The sequence below is a fragment of the Ixodes scapularis genome, unplaced genomic scaffold (assembly GCF_016920785.2).
Source record: "Ixodes scapularis isolate PalLabHiFi unplaced genomic scaffold, ASM1692078v2 PGA_scaffold2__306_contigs__length_199485367, whole genome shotgun sequence".
In the NCBI taxonomy this organism is placed as follows: Eukaryota; Metazoa; Arthropoda; class Arachnida; order Ixodida; family Ixodidae; genus Ixodes; species Ixodes scapularis.
The window spans coordinates 13,619,413-13,638,004 of record NW_024609857.1 but is presented as its reverse complement, the minus strand read 5'-3'; the positions used below and the strand labels follow the sequence as shown (position 1 = coordinate 13,638,004).

At 45.2% G+C, this 18,592-nt stretch overlaps 3 protein-coding genes across 3 annotated transcripts in view; 1 reads left to right on the top strand and 2 right to left on the bottom strand.

The window, feature by feature from the left end:
• The window catches only part of LOC8023451 (ATP-dependent RNA helicase DDX18), a 29,887-nt gene extending 28,152 nt beyond the window's left edge, over nt 1-1,735 (bottom strand). Inside the window, exons 1-2 of the mRNA XM_029991894.4 lie at nt 1,461-1,735; nt 1,094-1,198 (exon numbers count right to left, since the gene is read on the bottom strand). Of these exons, the coding sequence (XP_029847754.3) occupies nt 1,094-1,198; nt 1,461-1,563 (208 nt within the window). The 5' untranslated portion in view covers nt 1,564-1,735. The remainder of the gene's footprint in view (nt 1-1,093; nt 1,199-1,460) is intronic.
• Nucleotides 1,736-1,749: 14 nt separating this feature from the next.
• Nucleotides 1,750-4,308, top strand: LOC8023452 (gamma-tubulin complex component 5). The gene has a single exon (XM_002401296.5). The coding sequence runs from the start codon at nt 1,851-1,853 to the stop codon at nt 4,062-4,064; it is 2,214 nt and encodes a 737-aa protein (XP_002401340.4). The 5' UTR covers nt 1,750-1,850; the 3' UTR covers nt 4,065-4,308.
• Nucleotides 4,309-11,399: 7,091 nt separating this feature from the next.
• On the bottom strand, nt 11,400-17,882 carry LOC8023453 (ubiquitin-like protein FUBI). Its single transcript, XM_029991895.4, has 5 exons — nt 17,714-17,882; nt 17,050-17,135; nt 16,747-16,888; nt 14,992-15,047; nt 11,400-11,577 (listed from the first exon to the last, which is right to left on the bottom strand). Exons 2-5 carry the CDS (start codon nt 17,122-17,124, stop codon nt 11,446-11,448), a joined length of 405 nt encoding a protein of 134 aa, XP_029847755.1. The 5' UTR covers nt 17,125-17,135; nt 17,714-17,882; the 3' UTR covers nt 11,400-11,445.
• Between the last annotated feature and the right edge of the window lie 710 nt (nt 17,883-18,592).

Genomic DNA, 18,592 nt, shown 5'->3' with positions numbered 1-18,592 from the left:
CTTGCTTGCCCTAAAGGCCCTCATACAAAGGGCCTTTAGGGGTATTTTGAATAAATAAATAACTCCGAAAAACACCCGCCGGTAAAAACCTTTTGCTAATTCTAATTTATCCGATAAACTCCAAAATTTTATGTTCCAATGCAAAAAGAAAGAAGTTAATTTAAAAGTTTCAGTTCACCCCGCACAGCCGTGGGGTAGCGTGATTGAATAGGACGGCATCAAAAACGAGTTTCAAAGCTGATGGAGAATACCTCCTGGAACTTAGTAATTTTAAGGTATCAATGTTTATTGCAGCAACACTCGTTCAGAAGTTTTGTTGTGGAACAGATTACCTAGTATTGCCAATGGTGAAAGCAACAACACTAAATCCAGCTGAAAAAATATTATTTAATACAAGCGCATTTTTTTTAATCTAGGACATGTTTACACCCAAATATTATTATTATTTTTTTGTAATCGGAAACATTTTATAATTAAACTTCAAATTTTGGACAATTGGGAAACTAACATCTGACGAAAAATAAACTCTGAAAACATGGAACCCTAGGAATAAGCTAAGGCTTTGAACAAGGAAAACACGAGAAAGAAAAAAAAAAAGTAACAAACAGCCTTCGTTGTCCGTCCCCCCTTTCTATGTATCTTTCTCAGGTTGAATTACTGTCACCAACACGCTCGTTTTGTACTTAACATGTACACCTCTTTCATTGAAGTTCAAGAGAAAAATACCTCCATGTAAAGCTTAAAGTTACAAACTACCATAATATCCCGAGAGATAGCCCACCTAAAACTGAGCGGAAATTGGATAAAAATAAGGAGTTTCCCGGTCACCAGTGTTCGCTTATATCCCGCCATAGCTAACAAGACACATGTACGCCGAGGTCATCATTGATCCGAACACTATGATTACTAGGAGTGGGCTATCTTTCAGTGGTGGGGCATCTCTCAGGATTTTACAGTAAGTCCTGTATGATTTTAGGAAGTCCGAGTCATACCTTAGAGCGCCCATTTCGGCAGTCAAATTTTTCTCGCTTGAGGAACATGGTACAATTCTAAGCTGACCCTGTTTATGTAGGGTTGTCAGTCTACCACTCACCTGGGCTCTCGCTCTGATCTTCCTCTGCCTCTGGCATCTGTTCATCGTTGGCATCATCTTCGATGTCTTCTATGTCTCCGACCGGGGCTTGTTTCTTCGATTTAGCTTAAAATCAGACGTAATGAATCGGCTTTAGAAATCGGTCACGGTCAAACACCCAACCTCTGGCATTTACGCCGAGGTAAATGCATCGAATGCATGTCACATCAAAATTGCACATGTAAGTAAACCAATCCGATGCAGTGATCTGGCAATAGGTATCAATGCATAAACTGTACGTTAAAGGCTATTACACAGTGCCGAAATCCTAGAATTCACAGTCTACTTCGTGGTGGTCACTGACAAACTGATGTTTGGAGTAACTCACCCAGCTTCGCCTCGCCTTCGAGCCCTTTAAGAGCCCTTAACTTTTTCCTGCTTTTCTGTCGCTTCTTGATCTTTCTCATAACAATCTGATCGTGAATTGCCATCTTCAATGATGCTCAAACACAGTGGAATTTCAAGAAAGAAACGATCGCACTCTAGGAAGACCGCACGACCACGCTGCTGCGAACTGCGAATGCCTAAAGAACTGGATTGGCTTCGATTGGCTAAGGGCACTAAGGGTGTGAAGCCGCGAACGAAGTCGTGCGAAAGAAATCCACTCCAATCCACTCCTTTATCCAACACAAGCTTGATTGAGGGCGTCGGCAGCGTTGATGCGCGCGTAAAGTGTACTATTCCAAATTGTTTCAAGCCCAATGCCTTTGCAGGAGAAATGTCCCTCGTGAGATCCGAGCAATGTGTCGGACTGAACTCTGTTCAAAGCCACGTTGTGGGTCCGTACTGGGAGCAGCGCCACAACTCGAAACCTTTCGAATCGCCCAGCACGGCAACCTCCGCCAACTTGGTCAGGGACTGGGAGAAGTATTTGAGCAGCAGCGGTGTGCTCACTCCCACGGGTGAGCACACCTTTCTAAGCGAAAGGATCGTTGCGCGAGAGGTTCTCTGGATGCTGCGCGGCATCAAGGAAGTGTTCGTCTTCTCATGGGACGGCTCGGCGTTCGTCGTGAACGACAACATTCAAATGCAGCATGTCACTCATGGGACCCTCAAGAATTTTCTCGCCGATACCTGCCCTTACGGCAGCATGATCGTGCACCTGCAAGACTTCGTATCTGCTACCGTGCACGCGAGTTATCACCAGCTGGAAACGACGCAAACCCTGCAAGCCTTCGCGAGCTCCGTTTCATTCTTGTTAAGAGCGTATTGCGAGAAGTTGCTGGCACTTGAGCGAATACTCATAGACCAGGAAGAAACGCTCACACTGGCCATGTTGTTTCAAGAGCTGCAACCCTACTTCGAAGGCATAGTAAATGTCCACAACATCTTCAAGCAAGCGGTTTTGAGTTCTGTGGGCAAGAGTTCTGCAGAGCAGGGATTATGCTTACTCAATCTTTTGGAGCGGTCGCTGGTTGATGCAGAAGCGGCGGGTCAAAAGCTCGTCATGCCACAAATAGTGAAGCTGTACCTCGACACGATCAAACCTTACGTTGACTTTGTGGACAAGTTCATCTCTACAGGAAAGCTCGAAGATGTTTATGGGGAGTTTTTGATTAAGCGGGCTGAGAACATGACATTGGAGGATCCAAGATACTGGAAGGACTCCTTCTATATCAGTGATCAAGAGAGTTCCATGTTCCTGAGTCCGCTGCTAGAATCAATCATCTCAGCAGGAAAATCAGTGGAACACCTGAGATTTGCCAACCATGCCGCAGGCAGCAAGATGGTGGGAAGTCTTCACAAGGACATTGTAAGCAAACTTCAGGCAAGTGTGACGGTGCAGGAGATGGTTGACGTGAATTTCAAAAGCTCTGGTGTGGAATGTGAGAATATGGAGAAAGTTGCCAAAGACATTGTTGCTTCGCTCGAAACAACAAAATCGAACAAACTTGTTGGTTTTGAATTCCCTGCCAAAGTCAAGGCTGTGTGCAGTGTTGGTCAGCTAAACTGTGCTCTGCCAACCATTCAGAGAGTGATTGAGCAGCTTGTGAAGGAAAGATGCTTAACGGCCAGTGCCAAGTTCCTCGGTTTCTTCAAGCTTCAGTCCAAGCTGTTTGAGAGTGTCGAAACTGTTCACAACCACTTCCTCATGCTTGCTGGCGAGGTAATGGACTGCTTTACCGCAGAAGTATTCTCCAAGCTGCTGTCGGGCACACCGGAAATGTGGCAGAACGGACCCTTCCTGAATTTTGCCCTCCAGGAAGCGCTGGCGTGGCAAGCCTGTCCTATTGTGGGGAATCTCGACATACATCTCAAGGACAGCGCTCCCAAAATGTGGCTGGATGGATTCGACAATGTTGTCCTGAGGTATTCAGCTGCATGGCCCGTCACAATCGTGTTGACCGATGCGTCCTTAAAGGTTTACAACCGCGTTTTTACCCTCCTCTGCAAAGTGAAGTGTGCCAAGTTTGCCCTCGAAGAACTGCACTTCCGGTCGCTGGAGCCAACACATGCTGGCTTATCGAAGAGATTGAGACAAAACGCTCATGCTCTCCAGTTACTGAAGTTCCAAGTTTTCAGCTTTTTGAATGCCTTCCACGACTGCCTGATGAAGGAGGCCCTGTACGGAAGCAAACTTGCATTTGACAGGGACCTCAGGGATGCAGCTGACCTGGACGCGGTCATCGAGTGCCACGAGAACTTTGTAGCCAAGATCCACGAACAGTGCCTCCTTGGCGAGAAGTTTGTAGCCATCCAACAGATCATCCTAGCCTTGCTAAAGCTCTGCATCAAATTGCATGTTTTGTGGAACAAGGGTATTGAGCACATCATTGGTTCTCAGATCAAAGACATTTGGGACAGCTTCCTCATGTTTCATGTGAAATTTAGGCATGTGGCTGAATGTTTCATCAGCTCCAGTCATTGTGACACTTCCAGAGTCCTAGCCTTTGCTGCAAATTCACCCTTCCTTCAGGCAGTGAAGTTGTAGGATGTATGTGAAAGGATTGATGTTGCCAAAGATTAGCATGCTTCCAGGTGCCTAGAGACCTCAACAAGCATTTACTTTTCTTTGTGCAAAGTTGCATCCAAATTTAAATGTGACGCTATGGAAATGTTAGTGTTATGAAATAACACTTTCTATGTGCCAATAAAGATGCAGCAGTTATTCAGTTCTATACAGCAAATGACAGCTAATTTGCTTGAAAACATTAAATGTTGAATTTTCTTAGAAATGCTTGCTCTCATTTTAGTTTAGTTTTACTTTATCGCTTATGAACAAGCAACTTTGCCACATCTGGGTTTGACTGTTCGTCATCCTATTTACACCCTTTGTGCCGAATCTTCTTGATATGTTGTCTGATTAATTTTTTTTTTTTTTTATACCCGCCATTCTTATTTGCAGATCAAAAGAGATTACTGCACTTATGCAGGTACTGTGATCTGCTTCTACTGAACATCTTTAGATGGAGCTCCAAGTGACCATGAGAATTTTCCTACTTTAGGTAACTATAATCACAGACAAAATGAGAACAGCAAGGAGTTTTAGTTGTCTCGCCTTGAGCGCAAGCTTGATAGGCATGTTGAAAAATGGACAGTGCCATCCACGTAGCCAAAAGGAATGCCAAGAACAATCTGTACAGAACCAGTTGAAATGGATGACGGAAAAGATGTAGATAAGGGCAGTCAAGGAGCTGTGCTACCGTCTCTCTTGCTTTCTTTAGTGTAACGTGCGACCTTTCTGGTTTTTCGCAAAAAGATCTGCGTGTGGGATGAAGAATTCTAGCTTTGAATTGGACCTTTTTCAGATAGACCTGTAGCAAAACGGGCAGAGCGTCCACAGCGCCGAAAGGGATGCTGGGAACGGTATGTACAAAACCGGTTTTAGCAGACGACGGAGGAAACGTGGGTTATGGCAGGCGAGCAACTGCACTACCCCCTCTCACATTTTGGCGTCATGTGGTATGTGCTGCAGGGCAAGGAGGGTAACGGACTTCTCGTGCGGCATTTTCATATTTTTGCAAAAGGTCTATTATCCAGGACAGATCTGCTATGCGTTCTAACCATAACACTGAACATTAAATCACTTCAATGTCCCTTTAAAGGGTAGCTCTGGTCAATACTTTTTTTAATTTGGGATTACGACTGTTTTCAGCTAAAACAGTGTTTCTGAATTGCAAGTAGTGATGAGACAAACTGTCCTGTCCCCTCCTTCTCTTCTCAGTCTTTTGCGCTTTCAAATCCTCCGTCTAGAGACAAACTATTTTTCAAACCGAGATTTGGACCCGAATCTGGAGATTCGGAAAGGTTCCGAATCTTTTAGTGATTCTGACGGTTCGGATAGATTCGGACAGACCACACCATACCCTTCGGAAGAAGAGTTGAATCCTTTGCTTACTAAGATATTTATTATACGTGTATCATAGACGACACATTAAGCTTCCATATTACGCTTGAAATCTGTATCATACCAAAGGTTGAAATAAGTGAAATAAAATCCTATTTCCTGACAAAAATGTTGGGGCGCCCCCCAAGCAGGAAGACCCCGAGCATCGCCCTCGATGCCAATGGTGGAGATTAAAGAGGTACGCACCATGTGCATGAAACAAAACGATGGGCTACCCGTTTGTCTCCAGTAACACCGTAAATAAACCAAAACTGATTCATATTTGCGAACAATACAAGACCCACAAGTGAGAACCGAACATCCGGTGATTCGCCCCATCACTAATTGCAAGGTGCAATTTCTTTCTTTTTTTTTTTTTTATTGTGTGGTTTTATAAATATCGCGGCTCAAAGTTTGGTTTCGGGCGTCTGCGGCAGAACCGAAACTATCTGTTGGAGGGATGGCAGTACTGATCATCAGCCGTATGGCCGTGACGTGACATCACAGGGGTGCCAACATTATTAGATTAGCTCAGTTACGGAATTGCTCATAGATGCTGCATGCAAGAGCAGTACCCCCCTCACTCACCACGACTCGCCTCCTGTCGCTCGACGTGCCGGACGGCTGCTTTGGTAACTGGAGTATATTCTATGGGATACATAAGTTTCGAAGTGCAGCATCTAGATGGCGTTCCACAGTACTCCATGGAACATACACTTCGTAAACGAAAATCTATATGGCGCTTCGAACGACGGGAGGCAGACTGAAGTGAGTGAGGGGGGGTACCCCTTCCGCGGGAGTTCCACAACAGAGGTAATCAGTAACGTTGAAGGGTGCTGTGGTATGCGGTACAACCAATCAACCACAGCTCCACCGTGACGCAACGTCACAAGCACGCCGCGCCAGTGTTCCTTGACTAAAAGCTAACCCCCTTATCACCCGCTAAAGAGCAGCTGGTTGCATCTTTGAAATCGGTTTTAGTGGAGTATGCAGCTTCACTTCTGACATCATATTTCGGCTGCGATCATATTTTGTTCCGCTAAAGCGATACCAGTCATTTATTTTGCTGTGATGGAAGCAGCATTGGGCCTTTTGTAGCAGGAAAGATATTGGTTTGAAGCAGCCACTGACGATTTTTTGAGCAGACGTCAACGTCTTAGCACGTCACTTGAAAATGTGATTGAAATAGTTGAAAAATGAGGCATAGAGCAACACTTCAGTTGATATAAAGACTCTCTCTCCTCCCTACTTTTACACTCGGTAGTTATTTAGCCTGCAAATTTCTTTAAAAGGTCGGCAAAAATCAGCATATCCGTGGAAAAGTTTACAGTTCAAAATACGTCCCCGCAAATTTTATGAACACCTACCTCAAGATTCGAATATAATTAACACCAAAAACAACCACCCCCATACATTATTAAAATCTATGTATTTTGCTTTAAAAGTGGAACTGCACTTTAGCACCGTTCGAACCAGAGTTGAGTCGAAGTTTACTGCCCTTTCGATTGACTGCTGCAGGGGAACCACCTTGACTACCGTATTCATTTAAATAAAAACCCGCGTTTTGTCTCGTTCTTTGGCACATCCTTTTAAAATCGGGGTTAACCCCGAGTCAAGACCAAAGAAGGTCAACCTGTAATAGTATTAAGCATAATTTCCAAGCCAATCATGCTAATCTATGCTCTGATGAACAGAACAGCGCACACAAAGACAAGGACAGAGAAAAGGAACCTGCAGGACACACAAGCGCTGACTCGCAACTGAAATTTATACACAAAAGAAAGAAGAAGAAAACGTTCTGAAAGACACGCAGGGCACGCAGTGCTTATGACACGCGACACAGCACCATCTAACTGCAATGTCTTTGCCCCATAGTTCTTTCTAAAAACAAGGTTTCAGTGTTTAGTAGTGTCACTGATGGGTGGCTGACGCAGCAGTCCCCCAGGCTGTTGATGCAATGTGCTTCTAAGATTTCGCGAGTTGTCTTGTCTCGATAGTGTCCAATTATTGTTGTGCCTTTTAGAATCGGAACACACGAGCAGGAATTGCAGTGAACTGGAAGGTGACCACCCACCGTAGATTTTAGCGAACGATCATGCTCGAGAAGGCGATCGTTTAGGCACCGTCCGGTTTGGCCCACATAGCTTTTACCACACGTTAATGGGATTTTGTAAACCACACCAAATGAACACGGCACATAAGGGTGGCTGTGGCGTTTCTGGCACTTGCCTTTGTTGAGGTTATCCGCTATCGAGCGAACCTTTGAACAGATTTGTGCCATTCTTTTTGGAGCCGAAAACACCACAGGCACATCGTACCTTTGGGCTGCTCTTTTTAAATTATGAGAGGTTTTGTGCATGTATGGTACAACAACCTTTCGTTTCTGTGGTTCTCGAGGTTTCTTTCTCCGAATCCCTTTAGTCTTGCGTACTAAGACCGCCACCACCTCGTTTAAGACCTGTGATGGAAAGCCCGACTTTTGGAGTCTCTCAACTTGAGCATTAAAACTTTCACGAACAGTGTGAAAGCAGGACTTCGTAAGTGCAGCCCCAAGTATGGTAACCGCAATCCCCCTTTTAACAACTTTCGAATGTGCGGATGTGTAGTGAAGGATGCCCTTTTTTGACCTAGGGGAGAAACTCCAGCAGATATGGTTTGTATGAAGAGATAACGATAGGTCCAGGAACTGTAACTTTCCGTCCGAAGGTTTTTCAACAGTGAATTTAAGCCCAAAGCCACACCTGGAAAATACGCTCATAACCTTATCAACGTAATCACCTTCAACAGACTTGGGATACACTAGCAAAAAATCGTCAACGTATCGGAACACCTTTGACACTTCTGATGTGCTAAGGGCACCTTCAATAGCTCTATCAACACTTGCTAGAAAAATATCACTAAGAACGGGGGCCACGCATGATCCTATGCACACCCCTGACCGCTGCGTAAAGGTACCATTGTTCCAGCCAACGATCATAGAGTTCAAATAGAATTGCAGAAGTTCTAGAAATTCAGCAACATCTCCAACTGACTTGTTCATTTCATAAAAGGACCTGCGGCACCGCTCTTGAGAGCCCCCTTGGGTGGAGCATGCTGTCCACAGACAGTCCTTGAAAAAACGCGCTTGCCTCCAGTATTCGGAGCGCAATATTTTGCACATTCTTCGAGAATGTCCAGCAGAGGGAGTGAGGAAGCCACATAAGCCTTGAAGTTCAATCGGACACGTACCTTGTCGAATATGCCATGAAGCAACCCTTGCACTGCACACACGCTGTGCTGCCAGGTTGACCAGAAGAAAGGGATTTTATTCTCTTCCACACCAAGCATTACTTGCCTCAGTCAAGTCCTGCATTGAAGAGCAAGGGGAGCTCTCCTTCAGAAACTCTAGTGGTGTTTCTTTAGAAGGCTTTCTAGAACTTCTGCAATTCTATTTGAACTCTATGATCGTTGGCTGGAACAATGGTACCTTTACGCAGCGGTCAGGGGTGTGCATAGGATCATGCGTGGCCCCCGTTCTTAGTGATATTTTTCTAGCAAGTGTTGATAGAGCTATTGAAGGTGCCCTTAGCACATCAGAAGTGTCAAAGGTGTTCCGATACGTTGACGATTTTTTGCTAGTGTATCCCAAGTCTGTTGAAGGTGATTACGTTGATAAGGTTATGAGCGTATTTTCCAGGTGTGGCTTTGGGCTTAAATTCACTGTTGAAAAACCTTCGGACGGAAAGTTACAGTTCCTGGACCTATCGTTATCTCTTCATACAAACCATATCTGCTGGAGTTTCTCCCCTAGGTCAAAAAAGGGCATCCTTCACTACACATCCGCACATTCGAAAGTTGTTAAAAGGGGGATTGCGGTTACCATACTTGGGGCTGCACTTACGAAGTCCTGCTTTCACACTGTTCGTGAAAGTTTTAATGCTCAAGTTGAGAGACTCCAAAAGTCGGGCTTTCCATCACAGGTCTTAAACGAGGAGGTGGCGGTCTTAGTACGCAAGACTAAAGGGATTCGGAGAAAGAAACCTCGAGAACCACAGAAACGAAAGGTCGTTGTACCATACATGCACAAAACCTCTCATAATTTAAAAAGAGCAGCCCAAAGGTACGATGTGCCTGTGGTGTTTTCGGCTCCAAAAAGAATGGCACAAATCTGTTCAAAGGTTCGCTCGATAGCGGATAACCTCAACAAAGGCAAGTGCCAGAAATGCCACAGCCACCCTTATGTGCCGTGTTCAATTGGTGTGGTTTACAAAATCCCATTAACGTGTGGTAAAAGCTATGTGGGCCAAACCGGACGGTGCCTAAACGATCGCCTTCTCGAGCATGATCGTTCGCTAAAATCTACGGTGGGTGGTCACTTTCCAGTTCACTGCAATTCCTGCTCGTGTGTTCCGATTCTAAAAGGCACAACAATAATTGGACACTATCGAGACAAGACAACTCGCGAAATCTTAGAAGCACATTGCATCAACAGCCTGGGGGACTGCTGCGTCAGCCACCCATCAGTGACACTACTAAACACTGAAACCTTGTTTTTAGAAAGAACTATGGGGCAAAGACATTGCAGTTAGATGGTGCTGTGTCGCGTGTCATAAGCACTGCGTGCCCTGCGTGTCTTTCAGAACGTTTTCTTCTTCTTTCTTTTGTGTATAAATTTCAGTTGCGAGTCAGCGCTTGTGTGTCCTGCATGTTCCTTTTCTCTGTCCTTGTCTTTGTGTGCGCTGTTCTGTTCATCATGTCATCATACCAACTCGCCCAACTTACTACACTTCTGTAATCTATGCTCTCCCCCGTCAAGCACTGCTCCTAGCACTCCGGTGCAAAGTGGTGTTCTCAATGTGCGCACGTGCTGGTGCGAGCTTGAGGCAAGCGGCAAAAGTGCCACGGTACACTGTAGCCATGCCGTGGAAGCATGTAATGGACACGATAATCAAGTGATATCATCAGGAGTAAAAGACCCTGGGTCCGTCTTATTACAGAAGCCGCTATCCCACTATTTTGCAATTTCTCTCGCAACTTTTAGCTACCGTCAATGAACTGTACAGATAATTTCATTGGCTAAACCAATCAAGCGCTGCGAATGCCCCGATTTGGACTTTTAGTTTGTGACTTGTGTTTGGGCCTTCGACTGTGTTCTGCTCTGACCCAAGACGAAACACACTATACAGTGGGTAGAGATGCTGTGAAACAGATTTGTACCGTTTTTGTTTCCTTCTACTCTTCTAAAATTAGAATCGGCCAATAATAAAATATTTTTATGTTTTACTTTCTTCGAGTCCACCTTGGCGTTGGTATAGCACAATTCTCAGCAAAAATGGCGCTTTAGAGCAAGGTGTAGCACTTTAATTCATGGCACAATTTGGTGCGAATGGCACAGCACTTCCATCACCAATTTTGGTTTTGTTTTCAACCGGAGTTGCTTTTTAAAGGGGCCCTTTTTTTGCGGTTTCCAAGTTTCTTGGGGTTCGGGCAAGCCAGCGGGCACGGAGAAAGTAACTAAATATTAGTGCGTAAAATTTTAACCGGACGACGCAAAAAACTTCACCTACGGGGGCGACCCGCGGTGCCGAAAGCGCACAATATGTGACGACATTGCGACGTTTTAGGTCCTGACCTTTCTACTGGTCAGAGCCACTAAAAGCTTCCTTTTAGTCTAAATACAAAATATAAGTGGTGCGAGCAGTTTCAATTAATTATAAAAGTAGTATTTGTTCAGTACTTTAGGTCAGAAAAGACCTAATCGCACGTTCCGACCCAAGAAATGGCAGCGGCCAATGTTGCTTGAAGGGGTTTTAAAAAGGGTCTTTTATGCCTACTTGGAAGGCACATCAAAGCCTTGTCACCTACTTCAGAAAATATGCCACTTAAAAGGCACGTCAAAGTGCAAAGCCTGAAATTTGCAGAAAGCCTAGTGAGAATGGATGAAAGCTCGATTTGCAGATATTGGGAAGCAACAATTTTAATGTCCTCTTTGTGTCAGCCCCCTTCCCTAAGACGTCTGGTTGGTGTTCGGACCCCTCCTGCGGCCAAAGGTTGCGACGGCGTTGACGAAGCGCCTGTTGTACTGGATGCGCCTCTTGGCACGCCCGGTCTTCTTTTTCTTCTTCTCCTGCTTGTCCACCTGTTTCAACAAAAGCAATGTCTCATCCTTCTGGATCTATGCTACCATACACCGTTTCATATGAAGTGCATAATGCTGTCGAAGCTGCTGGTCGGAGCATGTGGTTTGTACCTGCAGTTAATTTCTATGTCAGAGCATGTGGACAAGACTGTAGCTGGTGGGGGTGCACCATGCACTGTAGACAGTTCCATGTCCTTCCAAGTAGACTGAAATGCAGTGATGTGATTGGCCTAAGCCGTTTTGGAGCACCTTTCGGAGCAACCAAAACAGTGTTTTGGAGCAGCAAAAGTGGCTTTTGGAGCAGCCAAAACAGTGTTTCGGAGCACCAAAAATGGCTTTCAAAGCAGATATTCTTAGAAAAATAAAACCATTCGTTTTACGTGCTGGACAAACGAAGGGCACTTTGCTCGCTGAAATAAACGAATTATAGTCAAGTTCGACCACCTAGGAGTCTTTCAAGATGCAACTGAAATGTCAATGACATGACAGATTTTGCAATGCTTCAGTTAAATGATACCTTTATATGTACCCACAATAGATATATAAGAACCAAACTCCACATATTCAAATTTATTTAAAAACTAAATTTCAGATATTAAAAATTACTTGAAAATGACCAGCTTAGTAGTAAATATCGCAGCATTAAGTCGACTAGTGATACAATATAATAAATGGAAGGAGTCCCCGACTGATGAAACACATAGCTACTGCAGTGCAATGCGAAATTGCACACAAGAAAAAGGTGCTGTACGACTAGCGGGTACTTTTTGCTTTTCAAAACTTTCTGCAAAGCTGCTGCGCAAGTTCCGCTTTGGCTTAGGCTAGTAATGAATGTCCACTTTTAATGTCTCCAAAGAAACATTGAGACACCCCACAAGTGTACAGTGCTTTAGGCGTTGCCGAAACATTTTGAAAAACCGCTTGCCACCGTTTTACTGATTCCCGACGTGCCAGACATTCGTCAAAAGTAAACGTAAAACAGTGGATTGCAAGTGTCCCGGCTGGTACCTCTGTCGTGCAATCATGTTCGCATGCACGTCAGGGCAACTTCGGCAGGCTTGCAGCTGCACGTGCTTCGTCGCGCGAGCGGAGGCGGCTGTTCGATCGAAACCGAAACCATGCCGATCCGCTCCGTCGCCAACTGGTTCCCAAAAATGTATGTAAAATGTAACTGCCAAGCATGCCACAAAAAATAGTTCAGCGGCGCGTGCTTGCAAGGCCGGCAGGCAAGGTACAAGCTAAACATACAAAAAAAAAAAAAAAAAGAACCTGAGCGCGTCGATGCAGGACATCGCGAGTCAGGGTCAAAACGTTCTTGGAGCGCTTTGTGCAACGACTGAACTCGAGACAAACAAGAGCGCTGTGCGGGTTCAGCCTGCAGACATTGCCTTCTTTGCTTTAGCTCACTTCTCTTCACCAACCTTCTTGAACGACAGATTTTTCATGTACCGGGGTCCCTCTCGAAAGAAAGCCAACCAAGAGAAACCTAGGTAATCAATACTTAGACACAGCAGTCTTCGAACTAATGAGGAATTTTTTGTAGTAGCGTATGTTTTAAACAAGAACAGAAATGTTGATGAACATGCGGCGGTACTTATGTTTCAGTTTAGGAAGCTCCATAACTGTAGCGACGTGCGGACTGGCAGGCAGGACCAAATATAGTTTTCCCACGGCCGTTGCTTGCAGAAGCGAGGGCTTCAGCTCAAAAAGTAACTCCCGCCGCGCAAAAACGTAATTTCGCTTCAGTGTGACGGCATGGCTGGTACCCAGCACGTTAGCGTCGGAGCGTCCACACACGCCCGCATCTATCGTAAAAAAAAAAAAAAAAAAAGCGAGACGACATTTACGAGACGACCAGAGCGCGAAAGAAGAGACGGCGGGAAAACCATGCGAGACCGGATGGGCGATTGATGTAACTAAAGCAAGGGTGCAGGCAAGCTGGTTCAATACTGAGATTGGAGTTTTTTACCTGTCCTACGTCCCTTCTTTTCCCCGGCTAAAGGGTTACAATGTCACGATTGATGCAGAGTACTTTGTGTCGGGTGGCCGCTTGCGCCACCTAGCTCACGCATACTCAGTTACGGTACTCAGTTTAGTTTCGGTTTTGAAAGGCGACCAAAGCTGGTACTTTGGCGCACGCTTGGCGCAGATTACCCATATTTTGGCGAAATGTAGCAGGATGTAGCAGGGTTAGCCCCTTGGCGCAGTTCGGCGCAATTGGCGCAGCAATCACATCACTGGAAATGCCCTCGTTCAATCGGGGTTATTGTAAATGACCTATTCATAAACTGGAACACCCAATTTAGGAAAGTGCCGTTTAGGAAAAGAGGCTTGGTTACTGTGATCAATGCTGTAATTTATTCTTTTCACAGCTTATCACAAACCCAGTTCCTTCGAGAATCTCAATGACTGTAATAGCTATGAAGACCCATAGTCTGCAGATATGTGCACCAGGCATTTTAGGAACTTTCAAGACACCAAGAATGCAGCCGAGCACACCAGACAGCTGGCAACAATTGTCATACAAACAAAAGTGTTTAGAGGGAACCCGACATTGCGCGAACCCATCAAATCTTTAGGATCAGACCAGTAAACCAATCTATGCTTCTATATATTTCGTTTCCTGTCACACGATCAGGCAACACAGTTTTTTTCCCCCTTGATTTCTCCGACCCAACAATAAATAAAAAGACAGGGGACACCTAAGCCCTTCTTACGAGAATGATAAAGCATAATGTCATTCTTCTGCTCCCTTAGTTCGTCTGCAGCGTAGTGGTGTGGGCGGCCACGTGTCAGTACTGCCGAGGTAGTCGCCAATGGTCGAGCGAGCGCTCTCGTGAGCCGTGCTGAGCTGAACTGTACAATCTCCTCAGAGTTCGCCCGAGCGGGCTCTGTGGCCAGCACCGCGCCGCCGCACCTCGCTGGGCCGCTGCATTCTCTGCACTGCCATGGAGAGGGCTTCTCTGGCAACGGCTTTTGGAACCAGACCGCACGAGAGCCAATGGGAGCCTCGTTCCTAGATGATACGCGCCAGCCGATGGGAGCCTATCCATCAAGGGCTTATTTCACTCCTTTTGAAGAGGTGAATTTAGCTGTCGTTTTGCGTGGCTTTTTGCGCGGCTTCAAAGCTGGAATGCTTCAGATAATACTTCACTTCGGTCCTTTGGGACAGGGGAATTGAGCTGCCATTTGGCGTGGCTGATCACGTCGGCGTGCTCTATGGGACCAGTTAATGCTTTCGCATTAAAAGGTTTAGTACAATCGAGTCACCGTGCCTCAGAGCCGTTTCTTTGCTATTTCATCAAGGAGCATACACTATTTGCAAACAATAAGACGAAAGAGTGGTGTCTACTGCACACAGCACTCTACCTTCCAAGTATTGTACTCTCCCCAGATGCAGAAAAAGTGACTAACCTTTGGTGTCTGTCCCTTCACCTTTCCGGCACGAGCGAGAGATCCGTGGACCTTTCCTGAAAGGAGTAACAGGGTGCATCGATCAGCAAAGAGAAATTTCACACTTGCACAGGAAGAAACACAGACAACCTGAATGCACAAACATGACATTTATAAATTTTAAATTGCCACTTGGTATCTGACGCTAAGCCGTCAGGCACGCTTTCAGACAGGACAATTTTCCAGCGATTTTGGGTGGCCGAAAAGTTGCTCTCTAGATTTCCACGCAGCAAATTGGGTCAGGCTCGAAATGGGTGAGCAGCTCCAACAATTCAGAGATGCCTCAAAAGGCAACAGCCAATAAGAAACGTAAGATTTCCACATGACCTCCCCTGTGGTTGTGGTGATACTTTCTGAGCATAGAATCTAACTTGTTCTGGTTTGTTTTGGAACTAAATAGTATTAGGAAGATAAGGTATTCTCAACACCATCCAACCCTTTTACAGTCAAGCTTTATTTTTTTTCCCACACAATGTTTTCCAGTGGTCAGGTTATGTTTACAAAGGAACATTATAAAGAAAGGGCCAATGCACGTTATTTCTAACTACCTATACTCCGCGACTTTTCTTGGCAATGCAGTGGAAGGTACAGGCCCGCGTCCCCTCTCCCATTTTGAGTGTGCGCGGGCTCTCCTCCTCTCCCCGGAATTGGGGGAGGAGAGCCTGCGTACACTTAAAATGAGAGAGGGGACGCGGGCCTGTACCTTCCACTGTATTGCCAAGAAAAGTTGTCGCGGAGTATAGCGGGCACACATACAGTGCTTACAAGCTTTTCAGGTTTAGAAGTATTGAATAGAAATATTGAAGGTGGTTTATAGAAATAAAAAGGAAGCGACCATTTCGTGAGATCACCACATGAGCGAACCATTCATAAAAATAATAAATAGCCCGAGCAAAGCGAACACTGCGTAAAGTGACCATATTCCTCAGGCCAGGGAGGGGGGGGAAGGGGAGGGGGTGGTAATAGTGTTGTGAGGCTTGAAAACTTAAAATTTTGGGAACAAATCACACCTTTTTAGTATTCAAATAGACGGTACAGATTTCTTTCCATGCACATTTAATAGATTTGGTTGGAATATTTCTTAAGTATTAATGCATTTATTTTTCCGGATAACATGCCCATAGTATCAGTGTCGTCTCTGCCAAGCGGATCTTGTACATTGTTCAGAGAAAGCACCCTCTCACTGGTGAGATTTTTTCGTCTAGCCACGTCTTTTCGAGATTCGGGGCAGACGAAGCAGGACAAAACACCGTCCCACAAGCACGCTTGCAGGACAGCGGGACCACGAACGGAAAAGCGGGACCTGTCCTGCCTAAATCGGGACGTCTGGTCACTTCAACGGTGCGTGAACATAAAGTTTATAGTTCACTCAAGACAACAGATAGCAACGCCTCTCCCAATGCACGTGGTTCTGCGTTTAGACAGGCACTTTCAAAAGTGTGATTGGTGTGTAACAACCAATCACACATCTGACAACCAATCACACATCATAACTTGGTGTATAACTACCATCAAAGGGTTAAAGACAAAATCCTGTTACTAATGAGTAGCTTTGTGTCAAAATGGTGCAAGCAAATTCCAGTATTAAGGACGATGACAGAACATATCAATTCAAGATTCAGTAGCTGCTGCACGTGAATGTGGGAGGACCGTGTTGCTGAAGTTGCAACGTCAAGACGCCGGGATAAACTGCTGTCTGAAGTGAAGTGCACTTACCTCCAAGGAGGGGCACGACGGCATCGATGCGGGAACCGTCGCTCAGACAGGCAGAGAGAAGTTCCTCGTCACTCAGGGGCTTGCCAGCACTGTACAGGCACTGGTCAGCAGCCGCAATGCCCTCTGCAGTCTGCAGGTAGTTCTGCGGGAAAACAAAGCAGTGTCCCGAGTTGAAACATTCCTCTCGCAACACAAAACCAAACAGTCGAAGAGAGAGGAATCTGTATAAATCTGTAGAGACGCAGTCATAATCGAGGCAATCCTCGACCACCTAACAGCTTACAAGGTGTTTGTATCCCTTACCTTCAGGAAGGCGACAGTCTCATCGCCAGTCACCTCGATGGCGTGGACTTCCTGACAGTTGAGGATGAGCTTCATTTTCTTGTTTTCTGAAATATGATTAGCGTTTCGTTCTCATACACTCCAACGCGGCTTTTCTTCTTGTAACGTAATGAAAGTGTGTCGCTCACAGGTGACACGCGGCTAGAACGAAACCCAGGTGTGAGGGCGCATCATTAAGCAAATAAATATTATCGGCGCAAGCAGGATGGGGGTGAGGGACGACAGAGCCCGAGCTTGAAGGATATCGGCTACTAGCGAGCAGTATCTACCCAGTTACATGAATCGCAGCGCAAGGTTGGAGACAACAGAACTCCTACCGCTGCACTTCAGCCGATAGTATCGGCTACTTGCCTCTTTCAAGAATTTTTGCCGATTTACAAAACAGAACGTCCACACATACGCAGCTCATCGAAAAAATGAAAAAGCTGCGTCAAGCAATGCGCGAAACCATGCCGCAAGGAATTAAGCCTAACGGAACACACGGGAGACTAACCATTTCAAATATTCCTCAGCACCGTTTCGATGCTTTCAAATAATTATTCTCATTTGTATAAATACCTCCTCTAGCGAATTAAATAAAATTTCATATCGCACGTACTCTCAAATAAATTATGAAAACACATACCCGGGAAGCGTGTAGCGAATCCTCAGATTGCCAACATGAAAGGAGTGAAAAAGGGGGCGCCTCGTGATTTTGGAGGGCGCTACAAGCGTGGGATCAAGGTGGCCTCTTGATTTTTATTATTTCGCCGTACCTCGTACCTAGCAGGCCACACACGAAAAGTTGGGATCATTGCCACTGGAACAAAAACAAAATGTAAAAGTATGAAGTAATAATAAAATAAATACTGTATTTTAAGTCTCTTTTATGGTAAATAAAAAATTTAAGAGTGCTCGAGCTTAGCTTTAGAACCGAAAGTAATGTTGGCAACGTGTACCACAAAATACATTCGGCCATTCATAGATGGCGCCACCCAATCCGTAGTTCGGTACAGTTCTTGTTTCGGTGTTTCGATCAGGAGTCTCCGAAGTCATGCCCGCGGGTCAGGTACGGCCCGCAGTGGCGTTCCGGCCGGCCCGCGAGTAGCCGTCGTCTTTACAGTGACGCCCGGCTCGCGGCCGCCAAACATGTAAATGTTAGAAGAATGGATATTTGGGCGAGTTGGTGGGAATTCACCGTAGGAAACAACGCGAAAAACAGACGAGGACGAAGAAGAAACACACGGGAGCGAGCGCTGACTATCAACTAAACTATTTTAATAGAAAAACACATGAAAACGATAATTCGTATGGTCGTTTTCATGTGTTTTCCTATTAAAATGTTTATATAAAACCACCATTATTATGTGTTTTCCTATTAAAATATTTATATAAAACCACCATTATTATGTGTTTTCCTATTAAAATATTTTATATAAAACCACCATTATTATGTGTTTTCCTATTAAAATATTTATATAAAACGACCATTCATCTTTTGGCAGTATATGCCAAAGATGAACTG